Below are 23,804 nucleotides of genomic sequence, written 5' to 3'. Positions count from 1 at the left end.
TGCCCAATCTGTAACTGATTCTCGTCTTCTATACTTTAGTGATTTTGGTGCTTTTGAAAGGTACAAACTAATTCTTTTATTGGGCAATCTTCAGCTTATGCTTATCTAGTTCTCATGATTCAGGTTATACTTCTTTGACAAGAATATTGGGCAAATGAGCTATGTTCTTCATAGTAGTTGGGACCACAAATAGCCCATATTAACTGCCCTCACCTATTTTAAGTCTGTTACGATTTTAAGATGAAAATTAGATTTTCTCCTTTCTTTTTTGAAAATGTCTTTGCAGTGCTGAGTATTAACTTCCATGACCTTGTTTATGCTAGATAAGCACTCTACTGCTGAGCAGGGCATTGGTGGCTCACACCGATAATCCTAGCTCCTCAGGAGTCTGAGATCTGAGGATCACAGTTCTAGCCTAGCTGGAAGGAAAGTCTGAGAGACTCTTATCTCCAGTTAAATCACAGTAAAAAAAAACAAAAAAAAAAAAAACAGAAGTAATGGTCAAGTGCTGGAGTGCTAGCCTTGAACAAAAGAAGCTCAAGGACAGCACCCAGGCCCAGATTGCAAGCCTTGGTATTGGGAGGGGGAAAATTGTTTAACATTTTAAAGAATAGTTAATTGAAGTCAGCATCTAAGCATATAATTGGGTTGTTGTATTTTAGGGACTATGTAGTATAATTTTAATTTGTCATTTTAAATATAATTATATTTAGGAAAAACTAGATGACCTGTTTCTCCTTCCTCTCTGTTTTGTCTGTATCTTACCTTACAAGTTTTAGACTCCTGAACTAATAATTTAAGTGCCTTACCTGGTGTTTCTCACTTCTCATGCTGTCTTAATGAAGTGTAAGGGACTCACATCTCCATGCACCTCAAATAAGCTGCGGGCCTCTGTTTTCTTCTCCATCACTGCAGCTCCCCAGTTGAAGATCTCTGATGATCGGCTGACTGTGGTTGGAGAGAAAGGGTACTCCATGGTACGGGCCTCTCATGGAGTGCGGAAAGGTGCCTGGTACTTTGAAATCACTGTGGATGAGATGCCGCCAGACACTGCTGCCAGACTGGGTTGGTCCCAGCCCTTAGGTAAGCTAACATGACAGTAAGGAGATTTAGGCCCAGGCCTACCTCCAAGGCTTCAAGACCATAGTTTCCTAAATAATGGGCATAAAATTTAGTTCCTAAATGTTTATCTGCTTTATAATGCCTAGAATAGATGTAGGAAATTCACAAAATTGACCAAAAAAAAAAACCTGAAAAGGGGTTGAATCTATTTCCTTTAGCAGAACAGAGTTGCTTATAACCCTCTGACTTACTTCTGTCTTTCTGTTGGGACAGGTAACCTTCAGGCTCCCTTAGGCTATGATAAATTTAGCTATTCCTGGAGGAGCAAAAAGGGCACCAAATTCCACCAGTCTATTGGCAAACACTACTCTTCTGGTTATGGGCAGGGAGACGTCCTGGGATTTTATATCAATCTTCCTGAAGACACAGAGACAGCCAAGTCGCTGCCAGATACTTACAAAGATAAGGTGAGCTCGTCCTCCCCCAGCCGGTTCCTGTCTTTGAACACCTGTGGCAGCCAGGGCCTGTAGCTGTGGCCTGTGTGCTGTCTTATGATGCGGATGCACAGTTCACCCCCCCCCCCCACACACACACTTTATTATGAACATTGTCAGACACGACAACAAGGTTGAAGGAATTCAGCCAACACCTGAGTATTGATCACCTGCATTCTGCCACTGGTGTGTTATTCGTTCACCCTTGACTACACTTTTCACTAAGTAGATGAGAATATGAATCATTAGCTACATGCATTGTATATTTAGTTTCATTTTTCTTTTGATATAAGATTTATTTAAAATGAAACAGACAGATTTTAAGTGGGTATTCTGATGTTTGAGTTTGATCTAAACTCCTATCAAGATATATCTCTGTTTTGTTTATTTATTTATTTATTTTTGTGATGGTCCTAGGCTTGAACTCAAGGGCCTAGGTTCTGTTCCTGAGCTTCCTTTGCTCAAGACTAGTTCTCTACTACTTGAGCCACAGCTCACTTCCAGCTTTTTTGGTAGTTTTTGGAGATAAGAGTCTCCCAATCTTTCTTGCCTGGACTGGCTTAGAACCATGGTCCTCAAACCCTTCTCCATTGTTGGTGGGAGTGCAAATTAGTACAACCACTTTGGAGAACAGTATGGAGGTTTCTCAAAAAGCTCAATATAGACCTACCCTATGACCCAGCCATACCACTCCTAGGCATCTATCTTAAACAGCAAGTCCCAAGATATCAAAAAGACATTTGTACTTCCATGTTTATCGTGGCACAATTCACAATAGCCAAAATATGGAAACAACCCAGATGCCCCTCCACAGATGAATGGATCCAAAAAATATGGTACCTATACACAATGGAATACTACATAGCGATTAGGAATGGTGAAATATTGTTATTCGCAGGGAAATGGTCAGAACCCAAACAAATAATGTTGAGTGAGACGAGCCTAGAACACAGAAAACAAAGGGGCATGATCTCCCTGATATATGACTGTTAAGATGGGGTGACAGAGAGACAGTAGAGACCAGGTGTGTGAAACCAAAAACTTTCCCACAGGATTGGGGCAGCGACCCTACATTATGTAACTAAAAACAAAACAACTACTCAACATATAAAGGTCAAAAATTGACCTCTCAGTGGAATACAATAGCTCAAAAGCTATGTGTGTACGTTCATATAAGACTACTGTCGACATATTGTCTAATATTGACATTACATTTAAAGCCCTAGGCGAATTTTCTTGGGCTTGGCTACATGGCTACTGTATATGTTCTTTTTTTTTTTTTTTTTTTTTTTTTTTGCCAGTCCTGGGCCTTGGACTCAGGGCCTGAGCACTGTCCCTGGCTTCTTCCCGCTCAAGGATAGCACTCTGCCACTTGAGCCACAGCGCCGATTCTGGCCGTTTTCTGTATATGTGGTGCTGGGGAATCGAACCTAGGGCCTCGTGTATCCGAGGCAGGCACTCTTGCCACTAGGCCATATCCCCAGCCCCCACTGTATATGTTCTTGATACATTGTGTATTGTATATATGTCTACCTGACCTAGAGAAGGGAAAGAAAAACAGGGCGTAAGATATCACAAGAAATGTACACACTGCCCTACTATGTAACTGTACCCTTTTTGCACAACACCTTGTCAAAAAAAATTGTGTTCAATTAAAAAATTAAAAAAAAGAACCATGGTCCTCAGATTTTAGCCTTGTGAGTAGCTAGGATTACAGGTATGAGCCACTGTCACCAGGCTGATATATATTGTGGGCCCAGGATATTTCCCGTTCGCCTTTTCCTGTAAGTGTCCATCCTCACCCCTAGCCTCATAGAAGCAATCACTAGTTTCATTTTTTCCACCATACTTTAGTTCCTGCCTTTTCTTTAACTTATACAGTCGTGCAGTACATAATCCTTGGTATGCGCTTTTATAATTGGGCACACTTTGTGATCCAAGTTGTTGTATTCATATTGTTGCATGTGCTATGATCCCTGCTGACTGCAGGGTAGAGTTCCCACTGCATGATGGGAGCATGGCATGCTTATCTGTTTTCTTACTGTCTTAAACATCTTTTTAAAAACTATTAAGTAATTATACAAAGCCTTTTCCATTCCATAGGTCAGGTTATAAGTGCAGTGCATCTTGATCAATGTCACCCTTTCTGTTCCCCATTTTTCCCTCCCATGCTTACCCTCAAGTTAGGTAGTTCAATTTTTACATTGAATGTCATGACTGCATTTACTTTACCCTTCTTCCCTCCATTTGTGTCCCCCCCACCCCCAGCCCACCTTCCCAACATGTTTCCACTTCCTGGTATTTCTTTGTTAAGCAGTTAGCTGTTCAGAGAAGTTATACCATTAAACAACTCCTCCTCCTCCTTCTCCTCCTGCTGCTCCCTCTCCTCCCCCTCCTCCTCCTCCCCCTCCTTCCCTCCTTCCCCTCCTTCCCCTCCTTCCCCTCCTCCTCCCCCTTTTTGCCAGTCCTGGGGCTTGAACTCAGGGCCTGAGCACTGTTCCTGGCTTCTTTTTTGCTCAAGGCTAGCACTCTGCCACTTTAGCCACAGCACCACTTCTGGCCATTTTCTATATGTGTGGTGCTAAGAAATCAAACCTGGGGCTTTATTCATGCTAGGCAAGCACTCTACCACTAAGCCACATTCCCAGCCCACAAATATTTCTCTTTTTTTTTTTTTTTTGCCAGTCCTGGGCCGTGGACTCAGGGTCTGAGCACTGTCCCTGGCTTCTTTTTGCTCAAGGCTAGCACTCTGCCACTTGAGCTGCAGCGCCACTTCTGGCCATTTTCTGTATATGTGGTGCTGGGGAATTGAACCCAGGGCTTCATGTATATGAGGCAAGCGCTCTTGCCACTAGGCCATATCCCCAGCCCCCACAAATATTTCTTTAACATTTTGTGTGTATAATTTATAGAGCTTCAGGTAATTTCAAGTTATGAAAATATTCTTGTGTTTTTCTTTGAAAGCATGAAGCTTTTAACTTCTGCATTTATGTCTCCGATCTGCCTCAAATTATATAATATAGAAATCAAGATTTTTTTTTTTTTTTTTAGAAATCAAGATTTAAAGGGTTCTTTTGGGAGTGTGTCAGTGTGGGGCTTGATCTCTGGACCTGGGCACTATCCCTGAGCTCTTCAGCTCAGAGGCTAGTAGTGCTCTACAACTTGAGTTCTTGTGGTTAATTGGAGATAAGAGTCTCTTGCCCAGGCTGGCTTTGAACCTTGATCCTCAAATCTCAACCTCTTGAGTAGCTAGGATTAATATTAGGAGCCACGGGAGCCCAGCTAAAGAAATACTTTGTTCCATAGGAGTACTGTGATATTCCAGTGCCATTGTTTCCTTCTCCACTGTATTTCTTTGGTGTCTTTAGTATAAATGAAATGTCCTTTTGAATAGAGGTTTATTTGGGCTGTGTATTCTGGAGAAGTATTTTTTGTCTTTTATACTAATATCTGTAGCTTTACAATAGTCTTTTATTTAGTGAGTGGATGTCTTCTTAGGTTCTTCTCAAAATGAGAAGCTCCAAATCTGTTTATTTTAGCTTATATTTTGTGGTGCTATAGATCAAACCCAGATCTTGAAAATTGCCATACAAATTTTCTCTTACCAAGCAGTACCCCAGGTCAAGATTTCAGTTTCATCCATTGACTCTCATCTCTCATCTTCCCACTTGAAATCTTTAAACATTGGTGCCTCTGTGTGCATGTGTGTGGGTGTGTGCATGCGTGTGTGCACCAATCCTAGACTTGGGGCCTGGCTTCTGTCCCTGAGCTTTTTTTGCCCAAGGCTAGTACTCTACCATTTGAGCCATAGCTCTACTTCCAGCTTTTGGAGTAGTTAATTGTAGATAGGAATCTCACAGACCTTTCTGCCCATGCTATTTGAATCATGTTCCTTGAGCCACCAGTGACTGGCTAATGCCTGATTTTATAGAACAAAGTAGTCTTTATTTACCTCAGAGTTTCCTGGTGGAATCTATAAAGCTAAGATTTTCATCTGTATTAGGGACATTTGGTTTTTGTTTGGCTATATCAAGATTTGAACTCAGGAACTACTTGTTAGGCTGGCACTCCACCACTTAGACTTGTACATCTACCATGTTCTTAACCCTTGAACATTTGTTCCTAATTTAATGAACAATTTGTTGATATTATGCCCATACAATAGAATACTATGGATCTGTTAAAAGTCTCAGATATACTAAAATAAGAATGATTTCCAATTTATATTGGTGAATGAAAAACTCAAGATCCAAAGCAATTTATATTATTCATCATGTATAGCTTGTTTCTGCTGGTGTTTATCTGGTGGATATTTTTGTATTTTAATTTTGGAGATACTAAAATAGATTTACATATTCTGGAAGACTATGGTATTTGTTTTTTACAAGGTAAACTGGACTAAGACAAGGTAAGTCAAAGAAAATCTTTATTGTAAATGTTTATGTCTTAGGAAATTTTTTGCCATGTTTAACCCAGATTTGTGTGAAGAAAATTTAAAAATTTAAATTAATGTCATGTATTTATTTTTGAAATGGATAGTCAAATAGACTCTTGAAGCCTACCAAGAAGAAAGAGATGACCAGACACCTGTCTTAAGGAGAAACAGGTGAAAATTAGAGGAAGACAGTGGTTTTCAGAACGTGTTATAGCTGGGCATGGTGGTTTGCACATATATATAATCCCAATGCTTTGGAAGAAAAGACAGAAAGATTAAGATAGAATTCTGGGCCAGCATGGGCTGTGTAGTGAGTTCAGGCTAGCCTAAATACATAACAAGGTCCTGTTTAAAAAAAAAAAAAAAGTTGTGTCTTAGTGGTAGAGTGCTTGTCTAGCATGCATAAAGCCCTAGGTTTGATTCTTCAATACCACATAAACAAAAAAGGCCAGAAGCATATGCAGAAAACTCAAAGTAGACCCAAGCCTATCACCATGCACCAAGATCAACTCAAAATGGATCAAAGACCTCAATATCAGACCTGAATCCTTGAAACTACTGAAGGACAGAGTAGGAAAGATGCTAGAACTTATAGGCACAGGAAGGAACTTCCTGAATAGAGTCTCAGGGGCACAACAAATAGGGGAGAGACTTAACAAATGGGACTACTACAAATTCAAAAGTTTCTGCACAGCTAAGGACATAGTCACCAAAACAGAAAGACAGCCAACCATATGGGAAAGGATCTTTACCAGCACAGCAACAAAGGCCTAATATCTGTCATCTACAGAGAACTCAAAAAACTAAGCCCCTCCAAGCCCATTAAACCAATTAGGAAATGAGCAAAGGAGCTAAAGAGAGACTTCACAAGAGAAGAAATAAAAATGGTAAAGAAACATATGAGGAAATGTTCAACATCCCTGGTAGTAAAGGAAATGCAAATAAAAACAACCCTGAGATACCACCTCATTCCAGTTAGAATGGCCTATAATCTGAACTCAGGCAACAACAAATGCTGGAGGGGGTGCAGGGAAAGAGGAACCCTTCTCCATTGTTGGTGGGAGTGCAAATTATTACAACCACTTTGGAGAACAGTATGGAGGTTTCTCAAAAAGCTCAATATAGACCTACCCTATGACCCAGCCATACCACTCCTAGGCATCTATCCTAAACAGCAAAACCCAAGATATCAAAAAGACATTTGTACTTCCATGTTTATCGCGGCACAATTCACAATAGCCAAAATATGGAAACAACCCAGATGTCCCTCCACAGATGAATGGATCCAAAAAATATGGTACCTATACACAATGGAATACTACATAGCGATTAGGAATGGTGAAATACTGTTATTCGCAGGGAAATGGTCAGAACTCGAACAAATAATGTTGAGTGAGACAAGCCTCTAGAACACAGAAAACAAAAGGGCATGATCTCCCTGATATATGACTGTTAAGAAAGGGAGACCAGGGGCTGGGGATATAGCCTAGTGGCAAGAGTGCCTGCCTCATATACATGAGGCCCTAGGTTCGATTCCCCAGCACCACATATACAGAAAACGGCCAGAAGCGGCGCTGTGGCTCAAGTGGCAGAGTGCTAGCCTTGAGCGGGAAGAAGCCAGGGACAGTGCTCAGGCCCTGAGTCCAAGGCCCAGGACTGGCCAAAAAAAAAAAAAAAAAAAAAAAAAAGAAAGGGAGACGGAGAGACAGTAGAGACCAAGTTCGTGAAACCAAAAACTGCTTGTCAAATAGTATTCCCCACAGGATTGGTGCAGCAACCCAACAGTATGTAACTAAAACCAAACAATTACTCAACACATAAAGGTCAAAAATTGACCTCTCGGGCTGGGGATATAGCCTGGTGGCAAGAGTGCTTGCCTCCTACACATGAAGCTCTCAGTTCGATTCCCCAGCACCACATATACAGAAAATGGCCAGAAGTGGCGCTGTGACTCAAGTGGCAGAGTATGCTAGCCTTGAGCAAAAAGAAGCCAGGGACAGTCTGTGCTCAGGCCCTGAATCCAAGGCCCAGGACTGGCAAAAAAAAAAAAAAAAAAATTGACCTCTCAGTGGCATACAATAGCTCAAAATCTATGTATGTACGTTCATATAAGACTACTGTCGACATATTGTCTAATATCAACATTGCATTTAAAACCCTAGGCGAATTTTCATGGGCGTGGCCACGTGGCTACTGTCTATGTTCTTGATACATTGTGTATTGTATATATGTCTACCTGACCTAGAGAAGGGAAAGAAAAACAGGGCGTAAGATATCACAAGAAATGTACACACTGCCCTACTATGTAACTGTACCCTTTTTGCACAACACCCTGTCAAAAAAATTTTGTTTAATTAATAAATAAATTACAAAAAAAAAAAAAAAAAGCCAGAAGTGGTGCTGTGGCTCAAGTGGTAGAGTGCTAGCCTTGATCCACAAAAGCTCAGGGATGATGCCCAAGCCCTGAGTTCAAGCCTCAGGACTGGCAAAAATAGTTGTTATAGAATAGTTTAGGCTCTAGTGGCAAGAGTGCTTGCCTCATATACATGAGGCCCTGGGTTCAATTCCCCAGCACCACATATACAGAGAACGGCCAGAAGTGGCGCTGTGGCTCAAGTGGCAGAGTGCTAGCCTTGAGCAAAAAGAAGCCAGGGACAGTGCTCAGGCCCTGAGTCCAAGCCCCAGGACTGGCAAAAAAAAAAAAAAAAAAGAATAGTTTAGGCTCTGTGGAATTGTCATTTCAGTGAGATTATTAGGGTAAGTATGGATTGATTTAGCCTTTATGGGCATTGTGTTGTGAGAAGAAAACGTTTCTTCAGATTTTCTTTTTTTTTTTTTGGCCAGTCCTGGGCCTTGGACTCAGGGCCTGAGCACTGTCCCTGGCTTCCTTTTTGCTCAAGGCTAGCACTCTGCCACTTGAGCCACAGCGCCACTTCTGGCCGTTTTCTGTATATGTGGTGCTGGGGAATCGAACCCAGGGCCTCATGTATACGAGGCAAGCTCTCTCGCCACTGGGCCATATCCCCAGCCCCATTTTTTCAGATTTTCTTTGCAAAGGATTTTTATGAAAATATATAACATTGCCAGGTACCAGTGGCTCATGCCTGTAATCCTAGCTACTCAGGAGTCTTGAGATTTGAGGATCATGGTTCAAAGCCAGCGCGGGGCAAGAAAGTCCTGTGAGACTCCTTTTTTTTTTTTTTTTTTTTTTTTTTTTTGCCAGTCCTGGAGCTTGGACTCAGGGCCTGAGCACTGTCCCTGGCTTCTTTTTGCTCAAGGCTAGCACTCTGCCACTTGAACCACAGCGCCACTTCTGGCCGTTTTCTGTATATATGGTGCTGGAGAATTGAACCCAGGGCCTCATGTATAGGAGACAAGCACTCTTTGCCACTAGGCCATATCTCCAGCCCCCTGTGAGACTCTTGTCTCCAATTAACCACCAGAAAACTGGAAATGGTGCTGTGGCTCAAGTGGTAGAACTCTAGCCTTGAGGTGAGGAGCTTAAGGACAGCACCCAGGCCCTGAGTTCAAGCTCACAACCAAGCAAAAGAAAAAGAAAATATGTAACAAGCATGATTGGCTAGAGTTTGGGGGCGGGGGTTGCTTTTTTTTCCCAGTCCTGGGGCTTGGACTCAGGGCCTGAGCACTGCCCCTGGCTTCTTTTTGTCCAAGGCTAGCACTCTACCACTTGGGCCATAGCACCACTTCTGGCTTCTTCTCTTTATGTGGTTCTGAGGAATTGAACCCGGAGCTCCACGCATGCTAGGCAAGCACTCTACCACTAAGGGCTAGAGTTTTTTGAGAGGCACATAATTGTTCAAATTTTGGCAAAATTCAGTGGCAAAGATTTCTGGTTTCTTCTGCAGAACACAAGGACACTATGCTATTTGTGTAAGTCTGACTTTATTTTCTCCATGATGCTGATGCTGATGCTCCAGTGTCCTTTAATTTTTTCCTTTTCCTCTCTCTTTTCAAGGCTTTGATAAAGTTCAAGAGTTATTTGTATTTTGAAGAAAAAGACTTTGTGGATAAGGCAGAAAAAAGCCTGAAGCAGACTCCCCACAGTGAGGTGAGTCATGGCTACTAAAGGTCAGAGTTGTGAGGCTGTGAAGGCAGAACCACCCCTTAGTGATGAAACGGGGCCAAAGGAGAGGCCCACTGAGGGGGAAAGGAGAATTCCATTACCAAAAAGCTCTACCCAAGCTGGGAGTGTGGCCTAGTGGTGGAGTGCTCGCCTCCCATACACGAAGCCCTGGCTTCCATTCCTCAGCACCACATACACAGAAAAGGCCAGAAGTGGCACTGTGGCTCAAGTGGTAGAGTGCTAGCCTTGAGCACAAAACAGTGCCCAAGCCCTGAGTTCAAGCCCCAGGACTGGCAAAACAACAACAAAAAGCTCTACCCAGGAGCTGAGCAAGCTCGCAGTGCTGCCTGTGGATTGTGTGCCATCTGTGGGCCACAGCGTGGGGAAGAAGTGGGGAAAGAGTGCATGGTTTAACAGGGGCAACGGCACAGGCCCCTGCAGAGAGGAGCACAGCACAGGCACAGAGCTGCTGCTGCTGTGTGATCGGAGCCTCCAGAAGCCCTGAGGGCGCATGCTGGCACAACGGCCAGCATGTCTGGGCACAGCCTCAGCCAGAAATCAAAGGAAAGGAGGGCACAATAGGGAGGTAGACAATTCTGAGCTGGAAACTTTTCTGTAAAAAATGCTGTAAAGGGGCTGGGAATATGGCCTAGTGGCAAGAGTGCTTGCCTGGTATACATGAAGCCCTGGTTCGATTCCTCAGCACCACATATATAGAAAAAGCCAGAAGTGGCACTGTGGCTCAAGTGGCAGAGTGCTAGCCTTAAGCAAAAAGAAGCCAGGGACAGTGCTCAGGCTCTGAGTTCAAGGCCCAACACTGGCAAAAAAAGAAAAAAGAAAAAAATGCTGTAAAGCCACCTGGGATGGTAATAAGAGAAATGAAAGAGTTCTAGTTGTTTAGGGGGGAATGTATGTATATGAGTACGTATGTATATGTCACACATGTATGTATACCTGTAGGTGTAGAATGGATCCAAGGACAATATAGCCAGGTGAAGGTTGCTTTTGTTTGAAAGAGAGTATTAATGATAATTAGGGGAGAGAAAGGACAAAAAAAGAATTCAGGCACTATGACAGAGACACTTTAAGAGAACTTATTAAACGAAAATATAAGACGCGAGAACTTGAAAGAGAGAGAGAAATAAGGAAAAGTTACTGCTTCTTTTGGATAAGATCAAGTTATCCTTTCCACTTAATGTCTTATCCATGTCTAGCCAAGGACAATATATGAAATGGATTTGTGGAGTAGGGAGATGAAATAGGCACTTACTCTATTCGTTCCATTGACCTAGTATTGCAGCACTTCAAAAACTGCACCTACCAAAAAAGATAATGAAGTAAGTTAAGGGCCCCATGGAAGGCCAGCTTCTTACAAAAAAGACAACCTAATGAGTGTAGAACTGTGCGCAACGTGCAGCTTGGGATCAAGCAAATGAGGAACCTGAGGTCAACTGGGGTAGTGCGTGTATACATGAAATTCACTTTGAAAAATCGAAAGTATCATGCCAATTTAAGATGCTAGACAGGCAATGCATCCTTGAAATAAATACATGAGGGAAATGGAGAGGAGCATTTTTAAAGTGTTCTCTAACCAAGTGAGCGCCTTTTTTTCTTTTTGTAAAAAATTCTGAAATACAGTCATAATGTTTGTTTCAGATAATATTTTATAAGAATGGTGTCAACCAAGGTGTTGCCTACAAAGATATTTTTGAGGGGGTTTACTTTCCGGCCATCTCACTGTATAAGAGCTGCACGGTATGTATTGTACCCTTCCCACCCTGTGCTCAGAGCTCAGGAAGCGTGAGGATGAGTTACGGGGAGCCATTGATTCCACTCTAGAAAGAAACAAGGACCGCCTCAGTGATGCAGGAAGAAATATGCTACTTGTTACTGTGCTACTTGTATTTTTACAATATTGAGGTTTGAACTCAGGGCTGGAGTTTCCTAGACAGTCAAGGCACTCTACTGCTGAGCCATATAACCAGTCCTTTCTTTATACACCACTTAGTTTTGAGTTAGAGTCTTGCTTCCTGACCAGGCACAGGCTTGGACTGTGATTTACCCATTGTTTAGGCTTCCTGATGTAGAGCGATGATAGGGAGATTGTACCGTTTTCATTTCCATTGAGTTGGAGATTGAAATTTTCCTGCCAGGGCTTCCCAATCTCAAGCTTCTAAATAGCTAGGATTTACAGTTGTGAGCTACCAGCATCTGTCTTTCTCTAGTTAATTCTTTTTTTTTTTTTTTTTTTTTTTTTTTTTTTGGCCAGTCCTGGGCCTTGGACTCAGGGCCTGAGCACTGTCCTTGGCTTCTTCCCGCTCAAGGCTAGCACTCTGCCACTTGAGCCACAGCGCCGCTTCTGGCCGTTTTCTGTATATGTGGTGCTGGGGAATCGAACCTAGGGCCTCGTGTATACGAGGCAGGCACTCTTGCCACTAGGCTATATCCCCAGCCCTCTAGTTAATTCTTGATGAACATTAGGATGCTGACTAACTTTGATCAACATTAGTATATAATCTCATTTGTTCCATTTACACCCTAAATATAATAGCTGCCTTTTTTGCTTTTTGGGAGACATTTCCCTTTGTCAAATTAACTTTTTAGCCAGGCATGATAGCCAAGGCAAGAAATTCACAAGTTCCAGGCTAGTCTGGACCATGTCTCATAAAAAGGCCAGGCAGTAGTGTTGCATGTAATGGAGGCAGGAGGATTGTTGTTTTAGGCTGTTGTAGGCAAAAATGAGTCCTAGACCCTATCTGTTAAACAAAAAGCAAAAGAACAGGGTGGGGGGGAGGGTTCCTGTGGTGCTTAGCTCAAGTATCGAGTGCTTGCCTAGAAATTGCAAGGCCCCAGAACTGGAGGGAGGAAAGTAATTTTTGAATTTTTTTTCCCTCCTCTCTGCCTGAATCGAATCTACTCTAGGTTTCCATTAACTTTGGCCCCTGCTTCAAGTACCCTCCAAAGGACCTCTCTTACCACCCTGTGAGTAGCATTGAGTGATCCCCTGCATCTTGAGCATGCTCCCTGCCAAGGCTCTCCTGGTCACCCCGTTTTCCTTTCTTCCTGCAGATGAGTGACATGGGCTGGGGCGCTGTGGTGGAGCACACGCTGGCCGATGTCCTGTATCACGTGGAGACGGAAGTGGATGGGAGGCGGAGCCCCCCCTGGGAGCCCTGACCACCCCTCTAGTATTCACGTGGACTTTCTGAGAAGCAAGACTGAGATTTTTGTTTTTCAATTGGAAAGTCTTCTCCCAAAGATACTGAAAAAACTGCCCACTTTTAGCAGGTTAAAAAAAAAAAAACTGGATAGGACTGGGGGAGACCCCTGCCTCTCAGCATCCCCCCAACTCCAACGATGGCTCTTACTCCATGTGCCATTAAGCCATCAGCTGCTGACCCGAGGGCCTCATGAACTCCCCGTGAAGCGGTGCTGTACCACATCCTTGTCAGGTGGGGTTTGTTACCCTGATGTGTTTTCTAGGGAGTGAATTCCCTTGTCCAAGCAGCTGACTGAAAGACATTGCCTTGTGTGGCCATTGGCTCCATCCGGTCCGATGGCCATGAGGGTGCTGAACCTACTTCTGAGAATAGCTGGAATCAGTGGCTGCACAGTCCAAATCCATCCCCTAAAAGCTGTTTCTTTTTGGTGAGGGGTTTGGGAATCTCTGAAAGTACTAGTCTTTATAACTATAATTTTGAAAAGAACTTGCCTGCCGCTTTCACAATTAGAATTCTTCCCCAATAAAACTTGTTTTTAAGTTTCTGTGGTACTTGGCTTCCCTTCAGGTTGAGTTCCTTGTAGCAGCAGAGTGAGGTGCGAACAGGACAGAGAAATGGGTTCCAGCCCATCTCATCTATATATAGCTCTCATTCTCACTGGCCCAATCAAGCACCCTCTGTATGCTGCGAAAGCTGGTAGAATCTTAATTTAAAGGAGAGTATAGAGATGAGTGGCCATGGCTCACACCTGTAATCCTGGCTGCTCACAAAGCAGAGGTCTGAGGATCTCTGAGGCCAACTGCAGACAGATCTGAGACTTTTTTTGCCATAGGACTTGAACTCAGGGCCTGGGCATTTTTCCCGAGTCTTTTGTTCAATGATAGTACTCTACCACTTTGAGCCACAGTGCCACTTCCAAAGGCAAGGCTTTTATTTTATCTCTAGCCAGCAGAAAGCTAGAACTAGCACCAGGTGTAAGAGAAAAGGGTGAGCTAGAGGCCTTGAGTTCAACACCAGTGCCAGCATGCACACACACATACACCAGCGCACACACGTATGTGAATAGACCTCCTGGTGTTAATCTGCGGGCGGTTTCCCTTCCTAGCTCATTATCTCCCTCTGATTAAAGTGCAGTTTTCAGGGCTGGAAGTATGACTGAAGTGTCAGAGTAGTTGGCCCTGAGCTCTAACTCCAGTACCACGAAAAACACACCGGAACCCTAAAAACTAGGAGGTAAAAGTGAAATGAGATATCCTTTGGGATATTTTCGTAGCTTTCCCATCTTTGAGTATGTATGTGCATGTATTGGGACTTGAACTTGGGGCTTAAGGCTAGTGCTGTACAACTTGAGCCACAGTTCTACTTCCAGCTTTTTGGTGGTTAATTGGAGATAAGAATCTTACCAACTTTCTAGCCCAGGCTGGCTTCAAACCAAGGTCCTCAAATCTCAGCCTCCTGAATAGCTAGGATTACAGGTGTGAGCCACTGGTGCCTGACCCTGTTTTAATTCTTTAGTGGCAAATGTAGCTCTCCAGGATTGCCCAAATAGTCTTTATGTAACTTCCACCTAAGTTATCCCAGGAGCTAGATTCTCACAGAATTACCATTCATTGTGCCTATTGCTCTTTGAAGTATGTTATTTACCTTGCCCTGTATAAGAAATCACCCAGGGGGGCTGGGAATATGGCCTAGTGGCAAGAGTGCTTGCCTCTCGTATACATGAAGCCCAGGGTTCGATTCCCCAGCACCACATATATAGAAAATGGCCAGAAGGGGCGCTGTAGCTCAAGTGGCAGAGTGCTAGCCTTGAGCAAAAAGAAACCAGGGACAGTGCTCAGGCCCTGAGTCCAAGGCCCAGGACTGGCAAAAAAAAAAAAAAAAAAAAAGATGTGGATGTACTAATTAGGTTGTTTTGTAGGTCTTGGAGAATACCTACCTGCTTACCATCTCATCTCATATAAAATAGTGCAATCAGATCACCAGTGATAACTTGTTTATTCAGCTACAAAATTAAACAAGTGGGAAAATATCTCCCCAGACCCAGAAAGACACAGTTCAAAGAAGCATATCTTAATCCAGCTTTAAATGACGTTTGTTGAAAATCATGTCAGTTTTTCCTCTTGAAAAGCTGACAACATAGATTTTTCAGTCTAAGATCCAAGGATCTTTAATCAAGTGACCATTTCCTCTTAGCCAGTAGTGCCTGGAGGATTTATTGTAGATACTTTATGCAGTTATCTTCCCTTTCAGTTTCCAAGGTTAGCAATGATTTCATCTATGCCAAAAACAGGCTTGAGAAACAGAATAAATTACAATAAATATAAATTGATAAATTTTAATAAATACCAGTGTTCCTGCTACTGCTATTTTACTCATAAATAAGATAGAGGTCTATTACCGAAGGGTACCAATTATCCTACACTGCTAAAAGTAGAATGAAAGGCTTCAGATGGCAATACGACATTTAGCAGAGACATCTTGCTCCAATTTATGGGCTTTTTTGGTTTTGTTTTTTAACTTTCTAGATACTAGAAAAGGGACTGCCCTAACCTTCTAGCCTGTCCTTCCTCTCAAAATGGCAGCATTTTAACTTTTTCAAGCAGAGAGGTTGGCAGCTCCCAGCAAAGTAGATAACAAAAATGTTAACTTTAATTATTGTTCAGACTAACGTCTGGAACTTTCATTTTAATTAAGTAAATAAAAGTTCTAAATTATCATCTTCCATTGCCATGAATTATCTATGAGTTACAGAGTTCCTTAAGAACTGATTTAGGGGGCTGAGAATATGACCTAGTGGCAAGAGTGCTTGCCTTGTATACATGAAGTCCTGGGTTCGATTCCCCAGTACCACATATATAGAAAACAGCCAGAAGTGGTACTGTGGCTCAAGTGGTAGAGTGCTAGCCTTGAGGGGGAAGAAGCCAGGGACAGTGCTCAAGCCCTGAGTCCAAGGCCCTGGACTGGCAACAAAAAACAGGAAGAAAAAAAAAGAAAAGTTGTTATTCATTTTTCTGGTACCTTCTTTTTTTGGTCACTTTCTAAATAAAGGATATAAATCCCCAGTAGTTTTTCCCTTTAATAAGCTAGGAGATGTAGTTAGACAATTAGATTAATTTAACAATTAGAGCTTCTCTAATACAAAATTATAGCCTATTATCATAGTTTTTTTTTTCTTTTTAGGAGTAGGACTTTAAACAAGTGCAGACTGAAGTCTTCATAGTATTTGTGATTCTTTATTCTGACTGGTGCTGATGGAATAAATAAACCCAGTTTGTCTTCTATTTCTCTGTAGAGAATACACTCTATAAAATACATTCTGTTGGGAGTTGTCTGTGTGATGTAGCCCTAGGCCACCTTGGCAGAGGGGCAGGAAAAAGCCCTCTCTGTCCACAAAGTGGTTCTTGAGCTCCTAAGGTAAATGGCTCCCGGTCCTTCATAGCCCTGCCTCGCGCACGAGCCATCCAGATTTTTAAGATGGTTTTAGGTGGACAGAAGAAAGTGAACGAGCTGCTTGGGACTTTGTCTTCATTTCACAGCTGACCAGTGAGTAAAGTTGGAAGTCTTGATCTAAGAGCATCTCTATTTTCTTGGTACTGAACCTTTTGTCAGTGTGAGTCCTAATGTCTTACTCATAAACTCTGCGCCCTTCCATTGCTGCTGGATGGTGATCTTTAACAGATCCACAGGCTTCTCGTGGGCATTTCCTGATGCTCGGGCAGGCCAGTCAGAAGGGAGCCCCGCCTAACACCAGGTGTTGGTAGCAGGCCTGGACTCCAGGTGCTTGCGCAGGTGGTTGGCAAAATCCATCTGGGTCTGTGATAACACCTGGTTGATGATAGTCTTTGGCAGCCACCCCTAGAGCAGAGGATAGGAGCATTTTGACATTTTGTGGGTACTGTTCCATACCTTTGCATCCTGTCACAAACATTTGTAAATGCAACTTTGGAGCTGTCACACCTGAACAGTACAGGCAGTACTGCTTTGCTGTTCTGCTTCTGTGACAGTGTCAAAAGCATAGGAGGGCTGGGGATATAGCCTAGTGGCAAGAGTGCCTGCCTCGGATACACGAGGCCCTAGGTTCGATTCCCCAGCACCACATATACAGAAAACGGCCAGAAGCGGCGCTGTGGCTCAAGTGGCAGAGTGCTATCCTTGAGCGGGAAGAAGCCAGGGACAGTGCTCAGGCCCTGAGTCCAAGGCCCAAGACTGGCCAAAAAAAAAAAAAAAGCATAGGATTGGCTGCCAAGGTAGAATCCAGCCCTGTTTCCAAGCTTGAGGACTGTGAGCAACTTACATCACCTTTCTCACACTGAGTGCTGAGCTTGGGCTGGGAATATGGCCTAGTGGTAGAAGTGTGCCTCACATATAGAGAGCCCTGGGTTCCATTCCTCAGCACCACATAAATAGAAAAGGCCAGAAGTGGCGCTGTGGCTCAAGTGGCAGAGTGCTAGCCTTGAGCAAAAAGAAGCCAGGGACAGCACTCAGGCCCTGAGTTCAAGCTCCAGGACTGGCAAAAAAAGAAAAAGAGTGGCTGGGGATATGGCCTAGTGGCAAGAGTGCCTGCTTCATATACATGAAGCCCTGGGTTCGATTCCCCAGCATCACATATACAGAAAATGGCCAGAAGTGGCACTGTGACTCAAGTGGCAGAGTGCTAGCCTTGAGCAAAAAGCAGCCAGGGACAGTGCTCAGGCCCTGAGTCCAAGCCCCAGGACTGGCCAAAAAAAAAAAAAAAAAAGAAAGAAAGAAAGAAAAAGAGTGAACTTTGCTTTCTCCTAAATCATAACTAGACTAGAATAACTTTTTAAATTTTTTTCTTTTGGAGATTTAGTCTCACTATGTGGCTCAAGCTTGCTCAGCCTGTTTACCCAGGCTGCCCTTACTCCTGCTTCTGTCTGAGTGCTGGGGTAACAGCCACTCCTTGGCTTTTTAGAACTGAAATTTGGCAGAAGAAGCAAAAGGAAGTCATTGTAGGCTTCAAAGACGATGGATAGAACTTAGGCCATACTCCCATTCCTTGCCCGTTCATCAGCCTGGGCTTCTATCAAAATAGGAAGGGCAGGTAGCTCACACCTGTAACCCTAGCTACTCAAGAGGCTGGAATTTGAGGGTTGCAGTTCAAAGCTAGACTGGGCAGAAAAATCCTTGAGGCTATCTCCAGTTAATCAGCAAAAAGGCTGAAGTGGAGGTATGGCTCAAGTGATAAAGCACTAGCTGTGTAAGAAATAATCAAGTGGGGAGTGAAGGCCCCCAGTACCAGTAACTAGCAGAAAGGAATTCTTCATGTTCTCCCTGGAAGAAAGGAAGGGCCTGTGTTTCACCACCACCTCTCCCCTAAGCCTTTCCCATGGCTCTCACCTTGAGGTCAATACTGAGCAGCCAAGTGAGTTTGGTCTTTGAAGGACTCCCAGCTAGTGGGCGAAGCACCATGCAGGTGGGACCCTGCTCGGCTCTGGCAAAGGAAGAGGAGTCATCAGGAAGACAAATCGGAGTTCTTAGACTAATTATACTACCTACATTTCTTGAGTACCTTGTCTATTTAATTTCATCTGATACCCTTCACCAAAAGTAATAGTTGGCATGGCTGCCAGCTTATCAGAACAAAATAACTGAAGGCCCTTTGGTTGCTAAACAGGGGAGACGGGAAGGAGGCAAAGGGGTAGCTAGGGCACTTAGGAACTGGCTGCAGTAATCGAAGGGGTGTGGATTCCTTCTTTCCTTTTCTACTATTAGATTTTCTTTTCTGAAGGCGGGAGCTCTACCAGACCTCTAGTCCCAACTTTTCTGCTGGTTAATTGGAGATAAAGAATCTTGGGGATTATTTTCTGCCTGGGCTCGCTTTGACCCGTGACCCTGAGATCTCAGCCTTCTGAGCAGGTAGGGTGACAGGTGTGAGCCACGGTGCTCAGCTATTTCAATATTTTAATTGTCAGTGTTGCTGTACCTGAGAATACCAGCTGGACCTCAGCCCTACCTTTTCCTTTGGAAAATTTATTTCGGTTCCTGAACTTTCTGGAAGGGCCAGAACTAGTCAGCTGCTGAAATGGAGCCCCTGGGGTCTTTCTCACTTGGGAAGATGGCTCTTTTGTGAAGGGAGCTGAGGGCAGGGTAGTTTCATAGAGCTGGGTTTCAGGCCACACCTGGAGTGCACACCCGCTATTCTGTGTTGAGACAGGGGAGTTTGGAGGCCGTGGCAGTAGTTACCTGATGACACCTTTCTGCTCAGGCATCTCCCCAAATTGTGTGGCCATGCCTGCCAACACACAGGTGGAGCCGCGGCGCTTGGCACAGCGCACGCTCACAAAGTCACGAGGCCCCACCAGGTTCCCTGCAGCTTCTGCAGCCAGCTCGTGGGTGATGACTGTGTCTTTCCCAATCTTCTGCAGGACCTAGAAAACCAGGGAGCCAGTCACATCGCAGCTAGTGCTGGGGCCAAGCACCACCCACAGCGGGGGACCTTTGACCTGCCGGCCTCTCAGGCTGGTCTTAGGGTCCCTGCTACCCATGCCTGCGTTTTGCTTACCTTGATCTCCTTAACATTAGGGTTCCACTCTGCCATTGTCTCCATGCGCTCCACCAGTTCTTCATAGAGCCGCTCCAAGGGCTGGTCCACCACCACCTCCAACCGGAACACCTTGCCTACGTCCGGGATCATCTTACTCAGTACTTTGTCCCCATTTTCCTATCAGGGAGAGAAAGGATTGAGGTTAGAGGAAAATATTCCTAGCCTCGGTCTCAGCCAAGACCAGGCAAGATAGAAGGGGACCGGCGAGTGGAAGTCCAGGGCTGCTCACTACTGTCCCAGCACCCAGGACGCTGGGCAGCAGGACCATGAATTGGAGGATAGCCTGGGCTCTGTGCTCAGCGCTAGGCCAGTCTGTCTCTCTACGCTGAGCACGGGGGCACCTGGATCACTAGGAAGTCACCACCACCCCAAGCCGCACACTCCAACCTTCACCCCACCCCCTTTCCTTTCTTGGTAAAATACTGGTGGTGTGAGTAGGTCCGAGTGAAAAGCCCATCCATGACTTCAGAAGCTCAAAGGTCCTGAAACAGACCTGAGTGTAAGAAATAGCTGGTCTCCAATCAACCAATTTATATACATCCAATGTTGTGTGAGATCTTCAATGGTTTCTTTTCTTTTCTTTGGGGGGCCAGGCACCAGTGGCTCATGCCTATAGTTCTAGCTACTCAGGAGGCTGAAATCTGAGAATTGCAGTCCAAAGCCAGCATGATAGGCAAGTCCATGAGACTCTTAGTGCCAATTACAGAAAGAGCTGGAGGCGGCACTGTAGCTTGAGTGGTACAGCGCTAGCCGCGAGCAAAAGGGGCTCAGGGGCAGCGCCTAGGCACAGGGTTCAAGCTTCAGGACTGCAAGAAAAAAAAAAGCTGAGGGCTGGGGATATAGCCTAGTGGCAAGAGTGCCTGCCTCGGATACACGAGGCCCTAGGTTCGATTCCCCAGCACCACATATACAGAAAACGGCCAGAAGCGGCGCTGTGGCTCAAGTGGCAGAGTGCTAGCCTTGAGCGGGAAGAAGCCAGGGACAGTGCTCAGGCCCTGAGTCCAAGGCCCAGGACTGGCCAAAAAAAAAGCTGGAAGTGGAGCTGAGGCTCAAAATGGTAGAGTGCTAGTATAAGGGGAAAAAAAGCTCCAGGACAGCACCCATGTTGTGAGTTCGAGCCCCAGGATTGGAGCAACAACGATTTTATTTTATTACTTACACATACTGTTCCACAGCAGAAGAATGTGGGGTCAGAGAAGATCAATGATTTGCCCAAGGACTTCTAGCTGAGAGCAGTGCTAAGCCTAGATCCCAGTATCTTAACTGCTGAATATTATCTCTTATCTCCATAATGAGGACTGGAGCAAGAAGGTCTTTCATCTGAACTGGGGGTGATACAGGACCTTTTGCTGAAGTCCCCCCAATAGTAGAGCCACTTTGTTAACCTGAGTCTTAGTGCTGGTCCAAGTGAGGATGAAGCCCTGGAGAGGCAAGGGCCCGATGCAGCCATGGGCCACCTTTGTATTATAGTCCAGCCCTACAGCCCCGCAAGCTTCCCATGGGCTGCACAGGACAGGATGCCTGGCGACACTGTAGGGATGGTGGCCAAGTACTTCCGTTAAACAGGGAGTCCACGGCACATGGCTCCACTAAACACGCCTTCCATGTACATGGGCATAGCTAAAAGATAGGGAAGGCTGGGCACCAGGGCCTCATGCCTGTGGTCCCAGCTACTCAGGAGGCTGAGATCAGAGGATCATGGTTCAAAGCCAGCCCACGCAGGTAAGTCTGTAAGACTCTTACCTCCAATAAACCACCAAAAAGCCAGAGGTCAAGAACAGCGCCCAGGCCCTGAGTTCAAGCCCCACAACTGACACCAAATTTGAAAAACAAGAATCGAGTGGCAGAGAACTAGTCTTGAGTAAAAAGAGCTCTAAGACAGCAGCCAGGCCTAGTCCCAGCCGCAGGACTGGCACACACGAAGCCTTAGAAGAGCGATGGTTGCATTTCTGATGCTTGCCTTGCCGCCCAGCGACCACTGCGGGAAGCAGGCGTCCCGGAGCAGCGGCCCTAGCGGGGCAGGGGAGGGTCAGGAAGAGCAAGCCTCTCCACACACCCCTTACCTGCTGGCTCTCCTTCTTCCAGCCCTCCTGGTTGCTGAGGATGCCCAGGGCCTTCTGCATGGCCGCCTCTCCCTGCTGGACATAGGCCAGCTCCCGATCACTGTAGAGCGTTTCCTCCAGCCGAGAACCTGGATGCAGAGCCAGAGGGAGACCGTGTCCTCCCTGTGTCCTGCCTCTCCCCCAGTTCTTGCCCCTCGGATCCCTGGGTGTTCCCCCCAACAAGAGCCAGAACAACGCTCTTAGAGAGTGCAGATGCGGGAGATGTGGCTTGAACTCTAGGGTGGGGATACTCTCCTAAAGCGGGAGGGGCAGGAGGAAGTCGCAGTGGCACACACAAGAGCTTCTCTCACCGCAGAAGCCCGGGAGCCTCAGCACTCACCCAGCAGAGAGCTCCGACGTCGAACCTGGTTAATCCAGGCGCCACTGGGGTCTCCCAGGGCTCTCCGGTTCAGCTCCTGACCAATGGCCAGCATAGCTTGGTGCCTCAGCCCTGCGGAGAGGGAAGGAAATTCGTGTCATCTCCTAGGTGACAGAAAGGACTTGGTTGGGATCTGAACTCGGGCCACATCTACAACTCTCAGTTCAGTACTTCTCACACTGCGTCAGACACTTCCAGGGCTCGGGGACTTAGCTTCCACAGGAGGAGAAGAGGGTCAGGCCTAGCCCTGCTCAGAGGCAAGGCTGTGGCACGGCTGCTGCAGTTTTACTCTTCCAGAAAAGTCCTGCTGCAGAATAGCAGACACCGCGATCTTTGCAGGAGGAAGCCACCGAGTGTGTAGCTGGGTTGGGAGCCCGGGAAGGAGCTCGTTTCCTGTCCTCCCAGGGTGACTGCCAAGCTCATTCAGCTCTAGATCACTGAAGAGGACTTGGTGGTGGCTCGCCCTTCTAATCCTGCTACTCGGAAGCCGGAGCCCGAGCATCACACTTGGAAGCCAGGTGGGAAAATCCCTGAGACTCTTATCTCCACTGAACTACCAAAAAAGCCACAAATGGCACTGTGGCTCAAGTGGCAGAGTGCTAGCCTTGAGCAAAAAGAAGCTTAGGGACAGAACCTAGGCCTCAAGTTTAAGGCCCAGGACTGACACAAAAGAAAAGAAAATTAAAGCATTTGCCTAATTCCCTGGTACTGCCCCTCAGTGGCAGCAGGGGGATCCACTCACCAGCTTTAGTAGCCCATAGCGGCTGTTTCCCGTTTCCACTCTGCCCGTTCATAGAGGGAAAACACTCCCCTGCCCACCAATCTTCACTTTTGCCTTGCTCTTATGCTGACTGACTTCCTTGCCTTTTTCTGCTCTTGCCCATCTATGCTTCCAGTATCACAGGACTCCAGACTGGCTTCTACCTCTACCCTTGTAGCCGAGACTTTTTTTTTAATCAGGCCCTGAAGGCAGGCATTCAGAGGTGGGAGGGTGTGTGTGTGTGTGTGTGTGTGTCCACAGCTTTACCTCCAGCATTTCGTTGGGGTTCCTTTTTGGTGGGGGGCAGAGGGGAGTTTATTGGCAATAAGAATCTTATGGCCTCAGGGGTAGTTTAAGCACAGCTCAAGCCCTAGAGCAGAGACTAGAAGTTACAGAAGCTGAGCAGAACATACACAACGTGGTATCCAGCCCTGTTCTCCCAGAAGGAGACAGCTCCAGAGGGGAAGAGACCTGCGAGGCTCCCACGGTAAGAGGCGTACCACGGAGAGCAGCCCCCCGGGAGGCCTGCCCCCCACCCCGCCCGCCAGGTCGCCTCAGACCTGGGCAGCGCCCCGCCTGCCCCTGCACCCCGGGGCTCGCTCACCTTTCATGTTGCGCACGTGTCTGTAGGAGCTCCCAGCGCACAGCTTGAACGTGGCTAGAAGCATGTTCTCGGCGGCGGGCCCGCTGCTGCTCTCAAGG

At 45.6% G+C, this 23,804-nt stretch overlaps 2 protein-coding genes across 4 annotated transcripts in view; one reads left to right on the top strand and one right to left on the bottom strand.

Moving 5' to 3' along the window:
* Ash2l (ASH2 like, histone lysine methyltransferase complex subunit) overlaps positions 1-13,845 on the top strand; it is a 34,341-nt gene extending 20,496 nt beyond the window's left edge. For all 3 annotated transcript variants that reach the window (XM_048330382.1, XM_048330383.1, XM_048330384.1), the window contains 6 exons: positions 916-1,083; positions 1,336-1,529; positions 9,968-10,060; positions 11,732-11,830; positions 12,998-13,057; positions 13,145-13,845. In XM_048330382.1, coding sequence (XP_048186339.1) covers positions 916-1,083; positions 1,336-1,529; positions 9,968-10,060; positions 11,732-11,830; positions 12,998-13,057; positions 13,145-13,252 — 722 coding nt within the window. In that variant the 3' untranslated portion in view covers positions 13,253-13,845. The remainder of the gene's footprint in view (positions 1-915; positions 1,084-1,335; positions 1,530-9,967; positions 10,061-11,731; positions 11,831-12,997; positions 13,058-13,144) is intronic.
* Positions 13,846-16,861: 3,016 nt separating this feature from the next.
* On the bottom strand, positions 16,862-23,787 carry Star (steroidogenic acute regulatory protein). The gene is made up of 7 exons (XM_048330292.1): positions 23,707-23,787; positions 22,304-22,414; positions 21,925-22,052; positions 19,820-19,978; positions 19,501-19,685; positions 18,655-18,748; positions 16,862-17,151 (listed from the first exon to the last, which is right to left on the bottom strand). The coding sequence occupies exons 1-7, from the start codon at positions 23,768-23,770 to the stop codon at positions 17,038-17,040; spliced, it is 855 nt and encodes a 284-aa protein (XP_048186249.1). The 5' UTR covers positions 23,771-23,787; the 3' UTR covers positions 16,862-17,037.
* Between the last annotated feature and the right edge of the window lie 17 nt (positions 23,788-23,804).

This window comes from Perognathus longimembris, chromosome 21, assembly GCF_023159225.1.
Source record: "Perognathus longimembris pacificus isolate PPM17 chromosome 21, ASM2315922v1, whole genome shotgun sequence".
NCBI classification, from domain to species: Eukaryota; Metazoa; Chordata; class Mammalia; order Rodentia; family Heteromyidae; genus Perognathus; species Perognathus longimembris.
This window is presented reverse-complemented; position numbering and strand designations above follow the sequence as displayed.